Raw genomic sequence first — 25,110 nt, forward strand, 5'->3', positions numbered from 1 at the left:
GGTGTGGGTCCAGTTTCCTCGATGCGCTCTGCAAACCACGTGACGCAGCTCTCCGTGGTGTCAGAGTGGAAAAGAAACAGGTAAATTCACCGTCTCTCGCTTATTGTGTGAGCGAGTCGGCTCGCTTTATTTTTCTCAATATAGCTTATAACACTCGGGGTTCAGGATTTAAATCCTGTCCTAAATCCTACTCCGGAGGTCGACAACGAGATTACTTGTCGGCCGGTTGTGTAGCAGTGTGTAATACTGAGCCGGGTTTCTGGTCAGTATTGCCTGTTATTTATTTTCATTTTAGCGGCCTATCGGCCTACCCTCAGCCTCGGCGGTTTTTTACGCCTTCAGCCCGGTCCGTGAGAGTACGCCGGGGCCACTGGTTCTAAATGTTGCAGAGCGGTGTCGCGGCTGCTAATTCGCTAACGTGGCTAATGTTTCTTGGCTAACCAAGAGGACGTTAGTTTGTTTAGTTAGCGTGGCTATCAGTCGCTAGCAGACAACCGGCGGCATCGGAGTGGCATGGGCGTATTTTTTTCTTCTTTGGTTCACCCGGTCGAACCCGAAATCTCCGTTAGTTGTTAGCGAGCTAATTAACTTGTTTGCTATTAAGCTAAGTTAGCTAGCGACGCAGCTTTGTGTAGGTAGGTATCACTGTTTAGTTAGCAGGTTAGCCGTTAAAGTTAGCCTCGTTGTCGCCATGAGGTGAAGCCGTGAGAAGCGGAAGCCCACCGAGACTTGAAAGCTGGATGCTTTCCCCTCAACTATTAGCTTGCTGGCTAGCATTTTGGCCATGTGGCTGGATAGTAGATTTGGATATGGTCGACAGGCCCTGTTTTTAGGCTTGTTTGTGCGCGAATCAAAACAGGGTTTTACGTAACATGTGCAAGATTAAGGAATCGATAGCAAGGTTAACAGTATACTGTGTGAGATTGTATGTTGTCTTTCCCCATTTGGTGTTCTCCAAAGTGTATATATGTCTGTTTTTTTTGTTTTGTTTTTTTTGTTGTTTTTTTTTAAAGACATTCGCTTGTTTGGTAATCTAGATTTACCTCAGCATTGAGGCTGTTTTGATGCATAAAGTGTTGCCTCATGTTTGAGTGGTAAATAAGTTAGTGCTCGTTTTCCTTGTGTGCAGCTGCACCCAGTTTACTAAGGAGCTCTTCCCTTTTTTGTCCTCCCTCGGGTGGCCTTGGTTTAAGACATGGTCTGGGAACAAAGGTGATATCACTGCCAGCTTCCAGCAAACCATTAAGCAACCAGGCAGTTTGAGGAAGTGGTATCGTACCATACGTGTGCGCGACATAAGTAGGTCACAAGCCCTTCTAACACTCCTTCTCACCCTTCTCTTCTCAGGTGTTATTCCTTTGTAAATACTGTTATTTGTATATACTGTAAATGATGACGTCCATGGGCGGGAACCGAGCCCGGGGCAACTGGGAGCAGACACAGGGCCAGACACAGAGCCAGACACAGCACAAGCAGAGGCCTCAGGTACCCTCTCACACTCACCACCTGTCACACTGCCCAGATGCTCTGTGATATGCACCAAGGTTGAATATACTCAGACAAGGGTTTTTTTCTTTTCTTTTTTCAACTCGTAATTACATACAAGTTTTTAGCTACAAAGTTACATACTTGTTACAGTTAGATTTGAGATAAGTATAACTTTAAAAATTCAGTCAAAACTAAGTCTTTATTTACTGAGTAAAGGGCTTTTGCAGATGATGCCATCCTCACTATAAAAGCTTTGGATAAGTTGGGGTGATGCTGCTGAGTAATTACAAGTCGAGAACAAAATCTCTGATTGTGAGCTTTTGGGATCACGGCTTCAGTCTGAAAACCCAATAGGGAACACAGTCTGACCAACTAATATGCAGGTTTGATGATAACAGTAAAAAGACGGTGGTTACTGTTTGTGGTATAGTAGTTGTGTGAAAAGGGTTATTTACAAGTGTTAGCATTTTTTAAGCACTGTAGTTGTTGTTGAAAATGGTAAATTAGTTGCAATTAGTAAACCTGAAGTGGATGCAAAGGTGCTTTCAATTTTTAATAATAACTTTAGTGCTACAGATTCTATTAACATCTAAATGTTATGTTTTCTCAACAATGCAAATCCTGTGTTTGCTGATGCAAATCTTGGATCTTTTTCACTCTCTTGGAACAGGCTACCGCAGAGCAGATCCGACTCGCACAGATGATTTCAGATCACAATGATGACTTTGAAGAAAAGGTCAAACAGGTGAGCAGATGCACTTTCTTTTTGTCCTGCTGTTTAGGTGTTCCTGCTCCTTTTGTAGTTGCATCACTTCATTTATTGACACGTGTTATATTGTATCATTTATTGTGCTTGGCAATAGACATGTATGTCTCTTGTGTTAGGATTTTTTTTTTAAGTGAACATATACAGGATTTAACCATAAATGATATCAGGCCTGTCAGCTTTAATGATCAAATCATTAATTTTGACACACTCATTGTCATCTAAGTTCAGAAAACTCAAAAAACAAGTCATCGTCACCTTCTGATAAGAGAGTTTACTTCTCAAAGATCAGTGTCTTTATTTAGGAACTAAAACAAGTGGATGTAGTCAGAGTATTCATAGAAAATTAACTTTATATACAATCTGTTGGTTACCTATGGTCTTGTTACAAAGTTACTGAATGTCTACTCAACTGCTGAATCTCAGCAAGCATGTAGTTAACCCTCTATACTGACCTTTTGATAAAATTAGATTTTTATTCTAAGTGTAATTAAAATAGTTTACTTTTTAACAAATGACACAGAGATGTCATGGGTCAACTCTGTCTGATTGTGAAAACCCTCCTTTTCCAGCTGATTGACATCACAGGCAAGGATCAGGATGAGTCTATGATCGCACTGCATGATTGCAACGGGGATGTCAACAGAGCCATCAACGTGTTGCTGGAGGGCAGCCCAGACACTGTGAGTATTGGCTTTGTGTGAAGGCTTGTGCTGTGAGCGCCGGATTCTTGTGAAATCAGTGCCACACTGGATGTTACAATCACATCAGGGAAAACAGTGGTTGGAGACAGCAGCACAACTAAAATTATTGTGACCAGGTTCAATGAACATGCAGCCTTTGAAATGGTTGCTTTGAAGATGGGTACCACAAACGGTCAGATGCCATGTTCAAAGTGACTGTGATGCATGAGCAGGGCGATAAGATGGCGCCAGTCTATCAGTTTTCAATTGAATGCGGTTGTGTACAGCGATACAGCACTAAACAGATAAATCATTAAAAATCGTAAATCTGCTGTCGTCTTTTGCTGTCTAGATACAAAGAAGTTCACATTTACTTTTAAATGACTCAAGCCAGAACCTCATAGGTCTGAAACGCACATTCAGAAATTCCTCCACAAATAGTGATGGAGTTGCTGCAGGACGGCAGTTTAGTAGGTGCATGGGAACCTTGCATTTTTGTATAGGAACATAACCAGAATCCAACAAGTTGGCAACCAGTTGAATCAAGTCCCCAGTTGCAAAGAGACTCATTGCAGACGTACAGCACTTGTCAGTGCTGATTGATTGCAATCTTTCTACATTTATAAATTAGTTAGCAAGTATTTTCAAACCTTTGCCAATCTGTCTGAGAGTTATTGCAGTCAGTCTGAGTCAGGCTGTGATTGTTTGGAAGCGGATTGTCTTCTACTGGGCGACTGTGCATTCATTTTCCTGTTGAAAGTGGGTACTGCAGCTGTGTACATTTTCTGTGTTTTCTTTGTCAATGTGCCTCTTTTGCATCCCCTAAGTATGTTGTCACTGACCTGTTGAAAACCAGAAGGGGACTTGAAGGAGGGCAGTCATCTCCTGAAGTGGAGACTGCATTCACAGGGCATAAGCTTCCTATTAGTTTCCATAAAAATATTTGGGTTCTTCTTTCTGCGATGTTTTAGGAAATTCTGCTTGGTACGTTTGTTGCAGTGTCGCTAACAGACAGACAAACAGATGGCACAGATAACATATCTTATCTTTATTTGGCTACTTAAATGTGTGTAATGTTTATCTATAAGTTATCAAAAAATAACTTAAAAGCTTGAATAATAATCTGACTTGTAGAACATGGTGAGAAATTGAAACTAGAGTAAGACTTTGAACAGTATCTTGCCGTTACACATTAATCACAGCTGATCAAGAGATGCTATGCCCTTTGGATTGTCAAATACTGGTTCATTGGAGTAAAGACTTTAAAAGGAGTTTGATTTATACGGCTTGGTAGGGAATAAATAAAATGAACAACATTTCCAATTGTGATTTTCAACTAGCTTCCACAGCTTCCACTAAACAGCTTCTTAATGCACTGTATGTGAAATGCGATCCCAATCAGATTCAGACATACGTAAGCTTAGTGGCAGTTTATGCTCCCTGTTGTTAATCTCTGTGTATAGCGGCATGGCACACATCTGCAAACAGGTCCGTTTTTACAGGTCTTTGTATGATGCATAAGTGTGGTAGCATCACATTTTCCAGATGGCACAGAGCGATATTGCTGCAACCGATGGAAAAGGAAGAGATATTCGTCAGAAAACTATGAAAAGGCCGTAATGGTCACGTAGTTTCCTGTTTTGGCCGAGGGTCTCTAACAGTGGAAAAAAAAAAATTCAGATCATCACCATATCAACTAACCTTTTATCCATTTCAGTGTGTGTTTTCCATCTTAGTGAAATGTGCCAAGACAATCAGTTCTGTAGTATTCTGATTTAGACGAGCATCATTGTAATGCTATATTTATGTATTTCTTAAGGACTCCTGGGAAATGGTGGGAAAGAAGAAAGGGGTGTCAGGTCAGAAGGAGACCAGCCAGGCAGAAACTGGAGACGAAGGAAAAGAGAACAGAGAGAAAGGAGGCGAGAAGGATGCAGCACGTCGCAGAGGTGGAGCTCCACGCAAGGGACGTGGCGCTAGCAGGGGACGAGAGTGTAAGTCTTTAACTCATCCTTACATTGATTTGCCTTCTTCTACAGTTTGATCTGGAAACTTTAGTCAGTGACTCAGTTTTTACAAATGGGTGTGTCTGCCAACACAATAGATTTTTCTGACCTTGAATTCAAGTATGAAGGGATTGAACAAAAATATTGAGAAATTTGTCATTTTTATACACAGTCCTGTATTTACAGAGGCTCAGATTTAATTGAACAAATACCATTATAATTTTCTGGTTATTTAAGGCTCTGTTGAAGTCAAGATCTGCTTGAAGTGTGGAGCCAGTTGAGATTACCAGAGTGTGGACCTTCATTGTGATCTTTTGCCAGGCCTTTATTGTATCTGTCTGCAGTTCTTGTTTATTTTTATTGGTCTTTACATCTTTAGTTTTGGCTTTAGTTTGATTTAGGTTTAGATGAAGAGGTCAGCTTGGCTGCTGCAGAATATTAAAAAAACAAACAAACATTTTGCCCTCAACTCTGAAAAGAAATCATTGAACAAATTGTCACTAACAAGGTGGTTATTTTATCAAATTGCATGCTGTAAATGTACAGCCTGAAAGATTTTTTTTCTTTGAATTTCATCATGTTTCACAAGTCAAGGAATCCTGTTAATTTGAGTCATGCCTGTGCTCTGTCAGACTCAAGTTTATCGAGTCATTTTGTAAAAAAGGCTTTTTGCTTTTGTTGCCTAAAGGGGTTCATTGAGAAAAGAAATGTATGGTTTGCATGAACAGTTGCTTGCTGGCTTATTTCGTCATTTAGATGAAGTTGGATACAGAAAGGTTGCACAGGTGCACCAGAATTCTGTAAAAATAAAAGTGCAAGAAAGCCTTTTAGAACTTATTTAAACTGCATACATCGTCATAGGAAAGGGGAGCCAGCACCTTTGTCTGTCCTTTTGATTCTATCTGAGGGGCTGTTAAGGTTCTCAAACATTAAGTTTTATTTAATTGTCTGCTGTTTTTGCACGCGCTATTGTGTCGAAATATGAAGCCATTTGCTCTCTCTTCATTACTCAAGTTCGTGGCCAAGAGAATGGCTTAGACGGAGGCAAGACTGGAGTAGCTGGAAGAGGTGCAGAGCGAGGCCGAAGGGGAAGAGGCAGAGGAAGGGGAGCAGTTGGTAAGTAATCCTCTTTACTGTTCTTTGAAGGACGTGTGTCTAATCAAAACAAGGGGTAGCTGGGATTTTTGGGATTTTTTTTTTTTGCAATGCATACATAATCTGCTGGCTTCCTTTCTTATGGCAAGATTTGTCGAACTGAGAAACTGACACACAGTCTCGTTCTGTCCCCAGGAGCATCTGGACGGCGAGGAGGCAGATTTTCAGCACAGGGCATGGGGTAAGGGAATACCTGCATTGCCTAAATCGAGAAGGCCTTTTGTTCCACTTTTACCTGTTGCTATGGTCACCAGAGAGCAGGACCCCAGCCTATTGTTTAGCATTAATCCAAAGGAGGGAGGACATACATCAGCCAATGGGATGGAACAGCGTGGGCTGAATATCTCTCTTCAGAGTTTGCAGTCTCTAAAGATTTTATTTAGAGTAATATTTGGATTGATTTATGAAGAAGACTGTCAGGGACCGAGCTGGTTTAGCTTTACAGTTATATTAAGCTCTCTGGCCCCAGGCTGCAGGATTATTCAGTTTGTTTTGCTTGTGTTCTTTAGTCTCTCTGAGCGCAAAAGGGTGCAGTTAATACGCATGTCAGTTGAACAGTTAGGTGTCAAAACAGAGGAAGTGCTTTTTGTGCTGACTGTGATGGCTTTCTCGACTCATTTGATTGTCATTAATTGGGCAGTGTATGAGTAAGACTTGTGCTGTCATAAGACATTTCCTGGATTAGGTTGTGAGCAGTCAGGTATGATGTGACTCTGGGTGTATATGTGTGTGCGTCCTAACTGAATGGCTCCCTTGCTGGAGAAGCCTGAATCTGATGTTCTTACAAAAACAGTGTGTTTTGAAGCTGCTGTATCAATACAACAAAAAGCATACTTGCACATGGTTTTAACCTATGGGAATGACTAGAATGTAAAATAATTGCTCTATGATGGTGCAAACGATAACCTGCAGTAGGATCTTTATGGTCTGTGCTCTCTGAGCCTGTGGAAGTGTTCCATTCTTGGCTGTGTTTGTTTTGAGTGTTGACCTAGATATTGACTTGCATACTCAAACACTATAATACGCTTTTCATACAGATTTGGGGCTAATGTTTTACAGTGCTGGCTGAGACGTTTTTGTGTTACCTAAACTGTCCTCACCGTCAGCACACAATAGTTCTGTTATTGCTTTTGCTTCTGGATGCTGGCAGACACTGTTTACCAGCTTTGCACCAATGTTTGTTGAGAGAAGTGTGCATGGCTTTAAAGGAAACTGCCTTAAAGCAGATAAAGTACTTGTTGCTGTGTGATAAGATGGTGATTTTCAGACCTGCTTGTAGATGTGCGTCACTGATATTTTATGCTTTTAATAGGCAACGTATGCTATTCACCTCACATTTTGCTTTCAGATTTCATTGAAATTGAACTAAACCCAAAAATTAATACTCGGGTTTAAAAGGGAAATGAGTACCACACTTAATTACCAATGAATAAGCTGATCAGATAGATTTGTTTCAGAGTTGATGTGACGGTTTAGATGATTCAAGGGAAGTTGGTAGATGATTTGGTTATTATCTGCATGTGTGAGTCTCTCTGTGAAGTAATAGTGCTTTCAGTCTCTTTAATGGAGCCACATTAAAACCGGCAACCCAGATTTTGGTAACATGAAGACTGGATTTATCACTAATGTAGCCTGGTTCAAGGTGTGTTAAAATGACTGAATTGAACACCTATCCATTTGTTAAGAAATGCAAATTGTAATCTTTGGGTTTTTTCCTGTCTTTTCTGGACAGAAATCATGTCACACCACCCACCACCCATTTTTGTTTCCATAACCCCATTTTTTTTAAATCGCCTATTGATTAGTGTCTATTTAGACAAGGTTTTCCAGGTTAAAAGGGCAGAAAGTAATTTCGCACCTCGGATCTGAGAACACCGTTAAAGTCCCACATTACAACTGACTTTTTTTTTTTCCTCTGGTGTTGCATTCAACTAATTTCTTTCTTTGTCTGCAGAAAAGAAACTGAGGGAAGAGATTGAAATCCACTCTGTTTCACACATATGGGATCATTTTATGTTGACATATATAGAAACCCAATGAAACAGGCTGATATATGTTTACAGCTGTAAAAACTGTAGTAAAAGTGTAGGTTTGCTTTGGTGGGGTGTTTGTCAGAATCGAGGCAGTTAATTTGGCGCTGTACAGAGTTATCACAGAGTGTGTATGTGACATTCTCAACTTATTAGGTAAATGAGAGTGAGACTAAACAAGAGACTGTGTGATTTGAGATGGATGGAGTTATTATGCAGACCGATGCACCGTGTGTTCAACAATAGCTTTGAGCTCATGTAGTTGTGTGATTGAAGGTGTCGATGAAACTGCTAACTGCCATCATCTACCAGCTGTTTTTTGTTTGCGGCTGATTTATGAAGCCTATACGTCAGTTCAGCTGGGTTTCTTGTGTATTGACCCACTATGACTAAAAGCACACTGGCTTGCTTTGCATTGAAGAGTGATTGACTGGAGCGGAGTTGTTATTAAAGTACTGGCTCAGGCAGCTTGAAGGCCTTTTGCTTACGCTGCTGTAGCTGTCGATGGTGGTGGTGGATAAAAAAAAAAGCTTTTTCTTTTACTTTGTTGTTCATCTTGTAATTGTTACCATTATTTTTCTTCTAAAGCCAGAATGATAAGGGGCCCAGATATGATATTGCAGGCAGTAGGAGGTGAGTGCATCGCCTCTTGTGTGTGTATGTGGTGTTCTTGCTTTCTTTAGGGAGCCTTTGAGTGCTATAAAATAGGATAATGTAATAGCAGACATTAAAACACCTCATTCTATTAATAGGATATCAAATGGATATGGCCTTCCCTTAAAATTTGTCATTTAATATGCTCATCCAAGCTATAAATGCATCTTGATTTGCACAGGAAGGATCTTTGACAAATAATGAAAGCTGCTTGGCTTGGCTTCACTCAAAAGAAAAGTGTTGCACTTGATCATGTTGCTAGGCTGCACCAGCTGTAATTTCCTCAGCATACATGGATGTGTCAAAATAATGAAAGATGTTTCTTGCCAGGAAAGAGTCGTTGAAAAACTAAAACAGTACTTAGATGCTTCCCCACTACAACAATGGTAGTTTCACTGCTTTAACCAAGTTTTTTTTTTAGGATTTCTTTTACATATCATTTCCTGTTGCAAGTTTGGTTTTGTTTCTGAAGTGTTTTATGAAGTAAAAAGCCTAATGATGTCAAAAGACCACTGCAAGCAGACAACCACCTTAATCAGTTGTGGTGTGCACCTCATTAAAACTTAATTGAGCGTTTGCTTCTGCTCAAACAGGGCTGACCTCTAGTAGGTGAGTAGGTAGTAGCTGTGACTTATGCAGACACTCCTTCAGTTGTTGGGGAAGTCATTAGTCCATTCATTCACTTCTTGACTCCTTATCACTATGTTTCCCAGAACATTCAACCCTGCTGACTATGCGGAGCCAGCTCAGACAGAAGAAAACTACGGAGGGGGCAGTACCTGGAACAACACAGGAAGCGTGGAGCTAGAGGAGGGAGCTAGTAAGTGAATTTATCCACAAAGGTCACCCTCCAATAAGAGAAGTTAATCTTATCAATTCAGCATCTGTTTAACATCCAAACTATTTTAAAAAGCATGGTTAGCTTGCCAAAGAAGCTCTTGTTGTAAAGACTACAAGGATGGTTTGCTTGATAGTTGAGACATACACACATTTCAGACATATTGTAATGCTCTGACTAAAGAATGATCACTTCCTCTGGTAACTCTACATTAGTTTTAATCTCCTCACCTCGGTCTCTGTCTCCAGGGTTGGAATACTCTGCAGGAGAGGGAACAAATTATCCACCCAAGTTTGATTCTGCTCCTGGTAAACCTGTCTTCACTCCCCTCTTGATTTTTTTTTTTCTGCATTCCTTATTCTGTTTGAAGTTCTTTGTTCAACGTGAAATCACTGAACTGTTTCTCTTTCACTCACAGGTGCCTGGAGGTCTGCCACAGAGGAGTGGGGCACTGAGGACTGGAATGAAGATGTGAGTGTTTTATTTTTACCTCAATCACATTATTTCTTTAACAAAAACAGTACATTGTCCTCGAAGAAGTTATAGTTCAGTATTAATGATGGTGATAGCAGCTCCATGGTGTAGTGGTTTACATATTTGCTCGTACCTTGCCAGGAGGAACTTGCGTCAACCCACTAAATCAAACTTGTGGAGCTGCTGTGGCGACCCGTTGAGAATAAGGGAGCAGCTGAAAGTAGATTAGAACTGATTCTGATCTGCACACTTGAACAGAACTAAAACTTCATCTTCTGCTCTCCTTTCCTCTGCAGCTTTCAGAGACCAAGATATTCACAGCTTCCAGTGTAGCGTCAGTGCCTCCGCCTCAAGAGAATGTTACCATCACTAAGGGACAGAGGTGGGTCACTTACACAATTTATTACACTGCTGCTGAGCAAATTGCTTTTCTGGGAATTGATGAAGAGAAAAAGAGCAGTCACTGTTTTGTAACCTTCTCTGTTTTTTGTGGACAAGGTTATAATTGATTTTTTGATCAACTGATTTATGAATGAGTTGATGTTCAGAGAATTATTGGCCATATGCTTGTACTGTTAGTTATCAAGACAATATGCAAATATTTAATTACTTATTCTGCTAGCTGGACAAAAACGAGCAGTGTTAATATCGCTCACTTGATACTTCTGTTGAATTTAAATAGTAAAAAAAGATTAATCAAGAAAACAATGAAAATGAATGCAGCTTTACAATAATTAACCTATTTTTATTGAAACTTTTTATAGGTATCATAATGAATGGTTTTTTAAATTTCTTGTTATAGGATTGATCTCGCGGTGCTCCTTGGGAAGACTCCACCATCTTCTTCCTCAGAGACAGAAAATGCCCCCATGGAGGCCACCCAGCCCCCCTCTTTGTCCCAGTCACTGGTTTTCAGCAACTCCAAGCAAGGAGTGCCCCTCTCTCAAACATCCTCCAGCACCCCTTACACCCAGCACAACATGGTGAGACTCTAAAGAACAAAGCATGGCAGTTTTTCCTAACACTGCAGTTAAATGTACATTGCCTCTCAGATAGCTCACTAATGCAAATCATCTTTTAACGTTGATAAGTCCACCACTTCCTCACCACACAGAACACGGGCGAGTATAGTGATATCGCGGCATAACTGCATTATTGTGGCTCAAGTATTTATTCAGTTGGAATAATGGTCTGTGTTCTTCTACCAACACTGCAGGTCAGCATGCTGAGCAAGGGTTTTGGGGAAGTGGGGGAACCTAAAGGAGCCAGCACAGGGACCACTGGGTCCCAGTTTTTGGAGCAGTATAAAACAGCCCAGGCACTGGCCCAGCTGGCAGCCCAGCATTCCCAGACTGGACCCCCCAACACAACCCCTTCATCATGGGACACCAGTGCTGCCTCACTGGGACAATATGGTGAGATGAGAGCCTTTTTTAAATTACTCTGAAGATAAATTATCTGCACACTAAATGCTATTGTTATTAAATGCCTTGCTGTAATATGTGAAGTGGTATATTTCATAATGATTATAATTGAGCTTTTTACTCTTCTTTTTTTTTTTTTTCAATTTCAGTACCACAAAATACCTGCTGAGTTTATTTTTTCTGACTTTTGTCCCCCCACTATTGTCTAGATATGAAGGCTCAACCGGAGTCTGCAATTCATACGCCCTTTACAAAGAGGCAGCCCTACCAGGCCACCACCTCAACCTCGTCCATGTTGGATGTTTTCCTGCAGGACAAAGGCCTGCCTCCTTCCTCTTCTGTCTCCTCATCATCTTCCTTACCACAACAAACAACATCCTCCCCCCATGTGGTGCCTCCACCTGCTTCCTCCCTTCCTAAAATGGCTGGAGTCCCTTCTCTAGGTCAACAAGTTTCCCCAAGCTCCTCAGATGCCCAGGGTTCAAGTCCTCTGCCTTTGCAGCAACACAAAATCAAACAGCAGAAGAAGAGGGCCTCCATTAATACAAAGGTGACTTTTAATAAGAGATTTTGAAAAGGTGCCCGATAGAAGCTATTGAAAACAGACTGGTTTCATGTAGGGATGCACTGATCCAAATGTTTTCTCTTCCAATATGATGCCAAAATCTGTGCGTTGGATGTGAAAATGCTTCCAAAACAGGTGACAATTTGCTGTTGGCTTCTTTCATCCTGTGTTAGATTGCCCACATTGCTGTGTGGTAAACATAGAACAACAGAATTGAATTGCGTTGAACTGAATTGATCTTCCTCATAGATTGCTGTGTTGTCACCAATACTCGATCTAGTTGTCTGAGGCAGACAGATATCCAATTAAAATAGCACACCAGTAGAGTTTGTGTCTTATGTATGAAAGCAAGCTTTCAGTCTTTGTGGCCTTAAAGAAAGCAAACTGCTTTTGTCTTTACTCAGATTCCAGCAATGGCAGTGGAGATGCCTGGCTCAACAGACATCTCAGGCCTGAATCTTCAGTTTGGAGCGCTGCAGTTTGGGTCTGAACCAGTTCTACCAGAGTACGAGTCCTCCTCTGCCACCACAACACCAGGCAACCAGGTCCAGAACAGTCTCTACACAAGCCCCAGCAGGTTGGTACTTCCCAAAGCAAAGCTCTTCCTGTACATAAACAGGAAGAGCTTGAATGGAGGACAGTACTCTTAAAAACCTTCCTCTCAGACCTGCTAGTTGTACTCAGTGTTGTGCCATCTGCTGTGCAACCAGCCAACATAAGGATAGTTCATGTTAGAAAGTTTATGTTGACACAGAACGCTGTGGAATGACAGATTTTTGTTTTTGATTCAAGAACGGTTCTCTGGAGTAAAGTTTTTCTTGACTTTGTAGTCCTGTTCATTGACAGTCATTTTGCTAATGCTTCTGGGCACTTATTAAGCGTGCCTATGCAATATCACGCTGCTTATTATTTGTTGGATTTGTTGTTCTTCTTATTTTGCTGCTCCTGCTGTCTAAATGGCAAGAGAGCTATAACTTTAAATAGAACTTGGATGTGTATAATTTATTAAATCACCTGTTAAATCAGATTTTTTTTTTTTTAAACTTAAGTTTGGGGACTTTGCCCCCCAAAATCTTAAAAATTCTTTTGTCCCCACAAGTTATACTTACTGTCTGCATGTGCACAGTCATGAAACTTAATGGAGCAGTCCAAAGTGCATGCTCAATCAACATCTCTAGCTCATCCCACCAGAGCAGGAGCCACATCAAAACAATATTGATACAGTGCTAAGATAACAACAATGTATGCACAAAACATGTTGTGAACCTCACCTGTGGGGATGCATCAGTGCAACAACTCAGTTTGGCAGTTGTGGGCAGGCAGGCTAGCTGCCATCGTTGACGCACAAATTTCTATTCAGGGTTTTAGTCGAGCCTGTCTCTCTCATAAAGTCTAACATTTTGTACCGCTTATTCAACAGTGTTTGCATACTTTTCTGATTGCCAGGAATACTGAATTATTTTACCAGTTATAACTGGACTTTTAAGAATTTGGCTTTTGATGTTGATTTTATTTTTTCCCCACACTCTGTTTTACTCAGCACTTCTTTAAAGGTTAGATCAATTTTTGGTGTGTGTCCCAGTCTATAAAACTCATTAAATTGTAATTATCATCAGTATTCAAGTCAGAACCATTAATTGAACACAATTAACTTTGAGATTGTCCATTTCATTGCAATCTGCAGTGAGTCAACTCCAGTTCTCTCCAACTCCAGCCAGATGGACCTGTATGATCAGAGACCATCTCAAACACGGCGTTACCCTCCTTCAGTCTCCTCCTCCCCTCAGAAGGATTTGCAGCCCAAGGTAAAGCCAACACTTTCCTCTTTCACTTGATCTACTAAAATGTTAAATACCCCATTTTTAGTGAAGTATTAAAGGAGGAGTGACTGGGGACAGCATGCTCAACTACCACCTGCTCTGTTATGCAAAAGCCTTTTAAAATAAACTCTACTCTTATACTTCTAAATTCTTTTGTTTTCCATTGTTCTCGTTGTAAAGTGCTAGTGGTTTTTAAACATGGCCTGTATTTGATATCTGCGTATCAAATAAGCTTCAGCTTTTTATCAATGGCCTGTCTCCATAGAAACCTGTGAGCTCACGTTCATTGTTGGTTTTACAGAATGGCTTCAGTTCAATACAGGCAGCACAATCCGTGGAAGGTAAGCGTCTGCTTACTAGTCAGGTCATATTTTCTGGCACATTTAGCCCACATACACGTTTCCTGAGCATTATTAATTGAGTTTTGTTGGTTTTATTCCATCCGTTTCTCTTTTGCTCTCTGCACAGCTGCAGCAGGCTCTGCAGTATCAGTCAAGCCGGCCTCTGACTCGGTCACGCCCGCATCGGTCTCCAGCATGGGCACTTTAACAGACAGCAGCTCAGCCTCCTTGTTGACTGCAGCCAATCAGACGCCCCTTAGTGCTCTGGGTCACAATGAAGACTTGCCTCCAAGCAGCATGGCCCCTCCTCAGCACAACAAGTGAGATGCAGCTAATCTCTTAAATCTAAATTATGATTGGTGTTAACCTAAGTGTCAGTGAATGTGATGTGATTTGCTGATAAGTGTAATAACCCCTGTATATCCTGTGTTCTTTTACAGCTCTCACCCATCACAACAGAACAGTCTGACTCCATCTGTCCGGACATCGAACTCAGGCTTACTGGTGAGCACTTTGTATGCTCGTGTCAATTTTTACATCAGAATCAATTGTACTTTTTTTTTTTTTTTTTTAACAAGTCACAAATGAGTATGAGTAGCTTATGCAGGAGGTTGGGTCTCCCTCCCCCACTCACTCAGTGTGAGCATTTTTCAAAGCTGCATTTCCTGTGGTGGTAGATGGACACATTATATGTTCATTCACTCTAATGGAAATGTAATCTCATCAATCTTCGCCGCATTTATTATCTTCCGCCCCTACAGCATCCCAGCGTCGATGGAGACTCGAGCCTGCACTCTTCATCCTTCCCTTCCTCTGTCTCAGCCGTGCCGTCTTCATCAGTCCCCTGCTCCTCTTCCTCTGTGGCTGCTGCACAGGTGTCCTTAGGGGCTCCTCAGGCCTCCTCAGTGGGCTCTGCCACAGTTTCAGCTCCCTCGGGCCTAGGCCCCGTCAGCAGTCTGGCCATGGGCCTCAACACTGCCTCTATGGGTGCCCCAGTAGCAGCAGCTGCCGCCGCCACTGCTTCAGTCTCCACAGCGGCCTCGACCATTCAGTCTTCAGCATCTTCGTCATCAACGCGCAGCTCTGCAGCATCCTCAGGTTAGACAACACAAGCACAAATATATCAAAATGTAGATTCAGTTTAAATTGTGTTTGCTTTTCACTTTTTCTGCATAGCTGACTTTAAACTGTGCAGTCAATACCAGTGATATAATTATAAGCTTGGTAACTTGATGTGAGGCCTTCACAATAACTTGGTGGTAAAATGGACAGTCAGTCGTTTACTGTATGCGAATCCATTGTGGAGCTTCTGTTACAATATTGTCATTGATCGGGTCATGTGGTCTGGCTTCAGAGAGCACACACAAAGTAGAAGAAAAGAATAAAGGAAAGCATTAAGTAGAGCTTGTCTGGGGTGTTAGGCCGTTGTTTAATCCTTCATTTTGACTAGATTTTAGAACCAATTGAAGTCCTTAAGAGTTTAGTGGTTACAGTTACACAGATGATGTAACTTTCGGGGCATATTTTGTGGTCAGGTGGCAGATGGATGCATAAATTTATGTTGACTTACAGTAGAGCAACTGTGGTAAAGGATTTCTTGGGGAGTTTGTCAGAGATCGTCTTTGATTAAAGTGAGTGAGTCATGGGTGTTTTGTTTTGTCTGGGATTCGATCTGGTTTTCATTTCCTCATCATCACAGGTGTGCTTTTCATGATTCTGACTCTTTGGTTGGTCCCCTGAGGCTTTTTCTTTCACACACGTAGAGTGTAATCTTTGCTGCTAAACAGTTTGTCACGTGTTTTACTGCAATGTTTTCATTTATTATTTCTGCTAAAGGCAATGTATTTGTAATACTTTGGTTATGTAATGCAAGTTGGTGAATAATTAGAATAATTTGGTTGCTTAGCGCATGGGTAGAATTGTCTAGCAAATACAGGCACAGGTGTATTTTCATTGTGATTATGAGGCTTATATTTCTGTTTTGCAAATAAATGCATTTTATTGGTTTATTTTAATTTGTGCATACAGGGAAAGCACCTCCAAACCTTCCACCCGGAGTGCCCCCTCTACTGCCCAACCCATACATTATGGCCCCTGGACTACTGCATGCCTACCCTGTAAGTACTGTCAAAGTTTCTATGGCCTGAGCTTCACATGTACTTACTAGATTTTTATTTACTGTGTTACTTACTCCACACTAACTTGATTTACTGTTCTTTTCAGCCTCAGGTGTACGGCTATGATGATCTACAGATGCTACAGACAAGAATACCGCTGGTAAGTGTTGTTTGTGAAATGTGTTTAGCTGCTGCAAGAAAAATAATGTTATGCACAGTTAGGAGTGTAAAATTACACAGCATTGTCAGCTTTGTATGACTCGGGGTTTAGGTGTGACTGTTCAAATCTTCAAACAAGTTGGAGTTGTTTTTGGGGGGGTTGGTTTTGTTTGTTTTTTACTGCAGTTACTTGAGGGCCAAATCCCTCAAGTATAAAATACATTAACTACACATTACCTGTGCTGTATTTACGGTTTGTCTTAAATGAACCAATAAAATCAGCAATGTAGTTCCATCTCTACAAATTGAGAAATCCCCGGGCTCTCTGTCCTGGTCGTTGTGTCCTTGGGCAAGACACTTTACCCTACTGCCTACTGGTGTTGGCCAGAGGGGCCGATGGCGCGATATGGCAGCCTCGCTTCTGTCAGTCTGCCCCAGGGCAGCTGTGGCTACAACTGTAGCTTGCCTCAACCAGTGTGTGAATGCGAGAGTGAATGAATAGTGGCATTGTAAAGCGCTTTGGGTGCCTTGAAAAGCGCTATATAAATCCAATCCATTATTATTATTATTATTATTATTATTATTATTATTATTATTATTATTATTAAAGACGGGCTCATAGGCAACAGTGAACAGTTTAGAAAAAATGTTTACCATTACATACCCATCCCAAGTTATGTGATGGTATGTAGGCACTCAATTTCTTGTGTTCTTATACTGTAATATTTTTCTTATCCAGGATTATTACAGCATTCCCTTTGCAGCAACACCCACAACAGCACTGACAGGCAGAGAGGGCAGCTTGACAAGCAACCCTTATTCTGGTGAGACACTTTCTAGTTTTTAGTTTTTTAGCTCCATTAAAAGTCTAAAAGAGTGAGACAGACTATCTACTACTATGTGTGATTAGAAAATATCATTTTATTTTAAAAATGTATTATTTTACTGCTATATCATGTTTCAATCTTTTATTCCCATTTTCTTTAAGGTGACTTATCAAAGTTTGGTCGAGCTGATGCCTCTTCTCCGGCTCCAGCTACCACATTAGCTCAGACACAACAGAATCAGAGCCAGACGCATCACACCACACAGCAGCCCTTCCTGAATCCTGCGCTGCCGCCAGGCTACAGCTACACCAGTCTCCCGTACTACACTGGCATGCCAGGATTGCCCAATACCTTTCAGTATGGACCTGCTGTGTTTCCGGTGAGAAATCTTAATATCCAAAATGATTTAACTTTTTCCTTGTTTGCAATTTCTTAGCGTTATTATATAACAACAAGCAGTTGTTGATTTATTTATTAATTTTTTTTCTTTTCGTGTGGGTATGAAGTCCAGTGCCTTATAGTTCCACCACTAGTAGATGAGGGGAGTAGATTAGAGTATTAGAGGCTCATTGTATAGTTTTACTGAGAAAGAAACAAATGTTAATTGAAAATACAAACCTGTGAGAAGTAGCCAGTCAGAAGAAAATTGCCTTAATGGGAGGGTGGCCTTAAAAGAACAGGAGCTATAATCTCCTCAACAACTGAGGGGCTGCACCAAGCCCCAGTGTATCATGAGTAAGTATTCTACTCTTAATAGTGTCCAACAATAAAGATAAATTGAGTATAAAAGGCCGCCTTTAAATTAATTCTTCCCTTTAGACAGTGAGAGACAGAGTGGCTTCTGTCAGCCTGTGGTCATCTTTGAAGATGTGTTGCATATTGAGCTGGCAGCTAGCAGTGATGGGAGAGTAAAAAGCTACTTACTGTAACAAGTACAATCAGTTTATCTTTGACTTCAGCCAGACAAGAGGCTGCAGCTCGACCTCTACCCGTCTTTCTAGTAGCTTTGCCTTAACGTTAAACTTTTCTAAAATAGAAAAAAAGAGGGACTAATTTCTTGTCAACGATTTAAAAGTTCACCCTAGCCAGTTGGAATTAAAGCCAAATTTGTGATTGTGAGTGACAGAAACACTGGCCTAAACAGGTTCCTTCAACTTGCCTGATATCACTTCGTTTCAGCCCCCGACGCTGCCTGTAGCCTTTCCTCTGGTGGCAATATGAGAGCGATTTAAGCAGTTTAAAAAATGCATTATCAGAACCTGAATGTGTGTTTCACCAACATGATTGTGAACTTTTCACATTTTCCTTTGCTGACCTCTTGACTCTATTTTTTTCCCCCGCCCGTCCAGGTGGCTCCTACCTCGTCAAAACAGCACGGTGTGAATGTCGGCGTCAATGCCTCGGCCACACCCTTTCAACAGGCTAGTGGCTATGGTTCCCATGGATACAGCACTGGTGAGAGCCTAAATAATGTTGAAACGGCATGTTTACGGGGTTGTGCTAGTATACTTGGACACCGATGACTCTGTGCTGATTCTCACAATGAGCCCATTGATTTTCCCATCGGTGGAGTGCGTATTTCATTCGAGCGCTGCAACATCTGCAAGCATAAACATGGTGCTCGTGTAATGGCCTTTGTTATTCTTGTGTCAAGACACTTGCTCATGGTTTATGAATCATTCTTGTGACCCGGATGTTGACGTGAAAGTTTAATGTTTTCATGACCAGAACATGGTTTGGTGTGTCAGAAAACGCATCTGCATCTCATACAGTTTCAGTGCCTGTACACGTGAGGAAAATGCCTGAGTAATTCTTCTCTAACAACAAGAATGCATCTTATGTCACTTTTATTTAAGGGTGTCTTTAGATCAAGTATATGCTGTCTAAACAGAAAGGGATAAGGGGCTTTAAAAGTGGCATCTGGCTGTACCAGTTTACAAACGAACAGGGTTAGATTATGGGTTTCTCGCTTTTTTCCATGGCTTGCTTTGCTCATCTCAGAATGCAGTTTGCCCCAGAGCTTTACTATCCACCACCTCGCCTGCACACACCTTCATGTTGAACACATCAACACATGAAGCCAACGTCTTCCTATTTTTCCCAAAGACTGACATTTGAGACGATATTCTTTCACCGGTTTTTATATATTCTATCCAATCACTTCACTGAGGCTGTAGTTTACATACTTTATTCATCACTCGGTATCCACCTTTAGTCACAACATGTGGAAAACCTATTTGTTCTAAGCTGCACCATCTGCTGCTTTCTGCCATTACCCAACTCAAGCTCACTCTCCACCCCCATACACACGCCCTGCCTGCCCCCTCACTTCCCTCACCTCCTCCCCCTCAGACTTGGGTCAGATGGTACCTGCAAATGACGTCAGCGTTGATTCTGACCTGCTTGTTGTACCGGACGGACAGGTTTTGCCACACAGACGCTGCAGTTGGTATCAAAGTTCTGGTTGTTACAGCGGAGGGAACTTGATACCGTCGGCATTGTCCCAACTTGGTAAAACCTGTCCATGTGGTCCAATTTTCAAACAAAACGCTATGAATCATTTGCAGATGCTATCTGAGGCAGGTCTGCTTCCCCTGCCTGGTGTGTCTAATGCTGTGGGCTGCGGCTGTGTGTCTGACTGTTGCAGGCTATGAGGATGTGGGCCAGGCTTCAGGGAGTGGGGATTTCTGTAAGGGCGGATACGGCACTGCCGTGGCCGCTGCTGCTTCTGCACAAAACAAGCCAGCCAGCTCTGTCACCGGGCCTGGAGTCGGTGAGTGCCGCCACATGCCAAATTAAACCTAAAGCGAGAGAGAGAGAGAGAGAGAGAGAGAGAAAAACCAACCCTGTCCCTCCCGTCTTCCTCCTTGTGTCACCAACCATCCTTCTCCCCCCTTTGCTCTCGTTCCCTTGCCTCATCGCTGCTGCCTGCAGGAAGACCTGTCACACTACATGTGCTTTCAGATAGTCCAGTGCAGCCTGCCTCTTTTGCAAGCCTTGTTTGCGTTTCTTTACCCATTTTCTGCCAGGGTAACTCATCATCACTCCAATGTACTTCTATGTAAAACAGCTACACTGTGTTTAGAGGTTGGTTTTTTTTGTTTGTTTGTTTTTTTTAAAAAAAGGTCGTATTAACATTATTGGGCTTCTACAAAGTGATTGCGAGTTACTCTGGTTGATGCTTTCCCATTTTCCCCTGTGTTGCTTGCTCTTCACTCATGTTCTCATTGCTGGTGTGTCCGTCTCCAAAGTAAAGAGTTTGCTGTCCTGCGAGGGTCGTAGTTTGCAACCAAGGACAGAGAGGGCAACAAAATCATCTGTAGCACTGGTGATTGGTCAGAATAACGCCGTGTGTGACTGAAATGTTTTGTCAAAACTGTGTGCACTGAACCAAACCTGGTACATAGGAAGTTCTGCTTATGTCTTTGAACATCACTGACCATTATTGGAGTATTGAAGTTCAGCGTTACCTAATTAGATATGATGACAGTGGATACAACGGATGACATCGGTCACTCGCTCAAAGGGAAATCTGTCATTTCTGCAGGAGTTGTGATAGATTTCATTAATGACTTATTTGTTCTGGATTAAAAAACCCTTTATTACCTTGTGAGTGTACGAAGCAAGAAATGCTGCATTTAACGAGCGTCTCGTTAAACATGCAACTTGTCAGTGTAAAAGTGTTTGGACACTCAGGATTTTAACACATTTCTGTGAAGCTTCCACACAACACAGGGCTGAAATGAGTGCTTTCAGATTAACAGAGTCTCATAAGGTTGAGCGTCTCTCTAGCTGACAGTTTCTTTAGCAGCTTAAAAGCAAAACAAAAGTTTAAAAATCCATCACTTGTGTTATCTGCAGAAAAAATGACAGAAACATTTAATATCACTTGTATACAAGATTCTTCTGCTTTCCAGCAGAGCCAAGACTTCAGAGCAAAATATCTGAGAAACCTATCTTTAATCATTCATTCATTGACTTCTGTTAAAGAGAACTAAGAGATGTATTTTATTTTTATTAGTCTGTTAATTTATTTATTTATTCATTTTTTTGACAAGTACAATTTACAAAATGATGAAAATGCACATCTGGTTACTAAAGTTGTCTTCAGAATAGGGATGCACTGTACTGACCATCTTTTATTGAGTGTTACTGTTTTGGGGGAAATGGAAAAAAACAACAACAAATTAAAGGGACAGAAAAAAATGTCTTATCCTTTGTTGGGCAAATTGTCGTCTTGTTTTTTCTGATCAGATGTCAAAAATCCAAAATCATCAATTATATTTTCATACAAGACAAAGCAAAGAAGCACATGATTGTCACCAGTTATATTTGGGTAATTTTCTCTGAAAATGTTGAAAATAAATCATCTGTAATTAGAAAACTGGGACGGGACTAGCATTTTGTTTAATATCCAGAGTCTCTTCTTTTTTGGTAAGCTGATATCATAGAGAGTTAAAAAGGAAGTGTCAGAGCAAACCAGAGCAACAGTAAGACCAAAGCCTGAAACATACACTCAGCTACACCATCTTTCTCTGATTCCTCTTCCTGTTCATCTCATCCTTCCTCATCTCCTCAGTCTCTTTGCCGTCGTCACTAAAGGGAAATTCTGCTGAAATCATCTATGGACTCGTGCTCACATAGATGTTCATACTTGGAATTTCCCAGTGTTCTTTTATAATTTGGATTCCCCCCCCCTCATAGATAATGTCTATACATTAATTTCCTTGTTGTCCATCGACCCAGTATCATCTGTGCTGGTTGGAATCAGAGCGTAACCACGTGGGTGGTTACTGTAACATATTCGGTTTAACAGTTAATGAGCTCAGTTTGTGTCGTTTCCCCCTCTCTGCAGGAGTCTCTGTGACATCAAGCAACACAGGAGTACCAGATATTTCAGGGTCTGTTTACACAAAGACGCAGGTAACTACAGAAATATTTACTCACAGGATATGCTTCTGCTTGTCTTGTAGCAGCAAACAAAAAAACACTATAGTGGCCCAACTGATTATTCTTCTTCCTGGTCCCCTGCAGTCGTTTGAGAAGCAGGGCTTCCACGCCGGGACGCCAGCCGCATCATTCAGCCTGCCCTCTGCGCTGGGCAGCGGGGGCCCCATCAACCCTCCTGCCGCTGCCGGCTACGCTCCAGCTCCATTCATGCATATCCTGACACCACACCAACAACCCCACTCTCAGATTCTGCACCACCACCTGCAGCAAGACGGACAGGTGCAGTGTGTATATATAAATGCTTACGTATTTGAGGTCATGTGATTTTTAGAAACAAGCTGAGCAAATAAAAACATATACAGGCATTATTCGTTGACAAGGAAACTCCACCCAGTGAGTCAAATAGTAATGATCAACAGTCTGAATGAGCTCAAAAATGCATAGGCTGAAAGTAAAAGATGGAAGTGTGTCGACATCAGTTTCCCCGAGCGGTGACCAATGCAGCGTCAGCTTTAGAGCCTGAGATCGGGTCGGCTTGACCAAAATTTATGGTCAATGCTGAAAAATGAGTGGGTGACATCACTGTAGCTCCATCTTTTATATTCAGGCTGTTAACTAGTTGACAACTTCCAGTCTTTTTGATAAAGCACATTCAAAATAAATGAAGTAGCACTTCAGCATCATGCCGTCAGACTGTTATAAGTAGTAATACAAATCTAGTGAATTGCCTATAAAAGATTTGTTGGCAAGTTCATTAAGTGTTTGTGGTTTCACCGTGACATTAGCTGTGCTGCTTTTAGGTAAACACATGGCACAAAGCGGCAGCTCACTGATGAACTTTGTGACTCTCCTCCACAGAGCGGCACTGGACAGCGCAGCCAGAACGCCTCCATCCAACAGAAGTCTCAGATCAACAAGTCGGCGTACAACAGCTACAGCTGGGGGGCAAACTAACATCCACTCACGGGACCTCACCCCGCGCAGTGTCAAAAAGCTGGGAGGGGTGGGAGGCTCTTCACTCCTTCGGCAAATAAGTCTCCACGTATAAATCCCCGCTTCCTCCTGCAAAGATTTCCCTCCAGTCTCTTGGCCCAGCACTCCCACAGCTCTGACCGCGGTCAGAGGAGGTGCTGTGCCGAGAGAACGAGCACTGTTAATGATGCATGGATGGATGGGTGGGAGGGACAGGAGGGGCTTTAAAAGTGAGGGGCGATCGGAGATAAATGGTGATAGAAGCAAACCATCAAGAGGGTGAAAATACTAAGTGTTGGGAATTTGTATCGTATTAATCTTCCCGCCCCTTGCGCCCCCCCCCCCCCCCCCCCACATTTTTTTCCTTTCACTTGTAACATAGAACTGTTTTTCTAAAAGAATGAACGTTTCCTGTATGGTCTTTTTTTTTTTTTGTCTTCTCCCATTTTTTTCCCCACTGAAGGGGAGGAATGAAGTAATCTCTAAAAGGGGGTGGGGGCAGGCTGGTTTTGTATTTTAGACCCTCAACTCCCTGTTACTTAACTTTTTTGCCGGAAATTCTTCCCTCCTGAACAATTTCCAAACACAATAATTTGCCGTTGACTTTTTTTATGTTTTGGGGTTTTTTTGTTTTTGTTTTTTTATGTCATTTTAAGTTTGCAGAAACAATTCTATAAATTGGTAGAGTTGTGAAGTTTATTTTTTACCGAATATAGATATATTATATATAAAGACATATAAGCAAGCTCACTGGCTTTGACTGTGAGGAAAAAGTGTGTTTGTCATGTGACTGCGTGCATGTTTGTACACACGGGGGGACCATGGTTGCGTACTGTGCTTGGGTTTTTGTTTTGTTTTTGTTTTTTTTGCCTAGCACAGGTTTTCCATTATCCAACACTTGTACAGAAACTTTTCCCATTAATTATAAATATTTCATAAGGCCCCTCTTATTTTGAAAGATGAGAATGATTTCCAAGGCCAATACACACCCGGTCTGCCTTCCAGTGTGAATAATTTTGTTTCTGAGGCCCTCCCTGCCCCGCCACCTGTCCCCCCAACATTGTAAGGAAATCTGCAGCATTGAATACTGATGGACAGAATTGTACTATGGGTTTTTTCTTCTTTTTTTTTCTTTTTTTTTGTCAGTGATTTTTTTTTTCTTTTTGTACTGTGCGTTTTAAAAAAAAAAAAAAAAAGTTTAAATGGATAAACTTGTCTTGTACATATATATAAAAAAAAAAAAACAAGTACTGTAGTCCCTGTTTGTTCGATGGCTTTCTTCTTTTCCTTCTTAAATCCTTGCAGACTTGTTAGCTTTTTTGTTTTTGTTTTTTTTATTTTGTAAAAATATATAAATATTAAGTAAATAAACAAGAAAAAGACATTTTCATCATTTTGGATGTGAATGTCTTTTTAAGAAACTACATTTCTCATGTGGCATTTAAATACTGCAGCATCTCTTCACTGTCATTCAGTACAAGCAGTTCATGGATGAAGTGCTTTCCAGTTGGTTTCTGTTAGTGGGCTCAGTCACAACAATATCCAGGATGTCAAGAGTACCAAATGAAACTCCAAACTTATAACTACATCACACATTTTTTGGTCATGTAATGTGCGGTATTGGTTCGGGGTTTTTCTTTTTGTACATTTTACCCTCCATCTGTCTTGGACACACTTTAGCATTTTATGTTTCTCCATGATATATTTTCTACCCCCTCTAGATATGCATCTTGGCACCTTTCTAGCAGGCACATCAGAGACAGAACTGTACTTTTAAATGCATCCCAAAGGTGCTCTGTTGAATTAAGGTCTTTTACTGTATTAAACGCAGCTAAATTTTA

At 41.3% G+C, this 25,110-nt stretch overlaps 1 protein-coding gene across 6 annotated transcripts; it reads left to right on the forward strand.

The window, feature by feature from the left end:
- On the forward strand, positions 1-25,110 carry ubap2l (ubiquitin associated protein 2-like). 6 transcript variants are annotated; one of them, XM_085445084.1, is made up of 30 exons: positions 1-80; positions 1,348-1,485; positions 2,159-2,233; positions 2,827-2,937; positions 4,757-4,931; positions 5,958-6,059; positions 6,234-6,279; positions 8,717-8,761; positions 9,496-9,602; positions 9,869-9,928; positions 10,039-10,091; positions 10,391-10,476; positions 10,897-11,077; positions 11,311-11,509; positions 11,728-12,068; positions 12,488-12,660; positions 13,768-13,888; positions 14,205-14,244; positions 14,372-14,564; positions 14,685-14,748; positions 15,006-15,342; positions 16,273-16,361; positions 16,468-16,521; positions 17,260-17,344; positions 17,509-17,726; positions 18,697-18,802; positions 19,995-20,120; positions 22,203-22,270; positions 22,382-22,576; positions 23,156-25,110. In XM_085445084.1, exons 2-30 carry the CDS (start codon positions 1,390-1,392, stop codon positions 23,249-23,251), a joined length of 3,642 nt encoding a protein of 1,213 aa, XP_085301210.1. In that variant the 5' UTR covers positions 1-80; positions 1,348-1,389; the 3' UTR covers positions 23,252-25,110. The 6 variants fall into 6 exon arrangements, with proteins under 6 accessions (XP_085301210.1, XP_085301205.1, XP_085301208.1 ...); XM_085445079.1 differs by lacking the exon at positions 8,717-8,761; XM_085445082.1 differs by lacking the exon at positions 8,717-8,761 and having other exon boundaries at positions 13,798-13,888.

This window comes from Copadichromis virginalis, linkage group LG22 (genome assembly GCF_057382275.1).
Source record: "Copadichromis virginalis isolate Kocher_CV1m ecotype Utaka linkage group LG22, C_Virginalis_male_GT1.1, whole genome shotgun sequence".
NCBI lineage: Eukaryota > Metazoa > Chordata > Actinopteri > Cichliformes > Cichlidae > Copadichromis > Copadichromis virginalis.

Excerpts from the sequence above, each read along its gene's own strand:
- ubap2l (XM_085445084.1), top strand. The coding sequence starts at position 1,390 with ATGATGACGTCCATGGGCGGGAACCGAGCCCGGGGCAACTGGGAGCAG. Across the intron at positions 9,929-10,038 it reads CAAGTTTGATTCTGCTCCTG|GTGCCTGGAGGTCTGCCACA; the intron begins GTAAACCTGTCT and ends TTTCACTCACAG. Across the intron at positions 18,803-19,994 it reads TTCCCATGGATACAGCACTG|GCTATGAGGATGTGGGCCAG; the intron begins GTGAGAGCCTAA and ends TGACTGTTGCAG.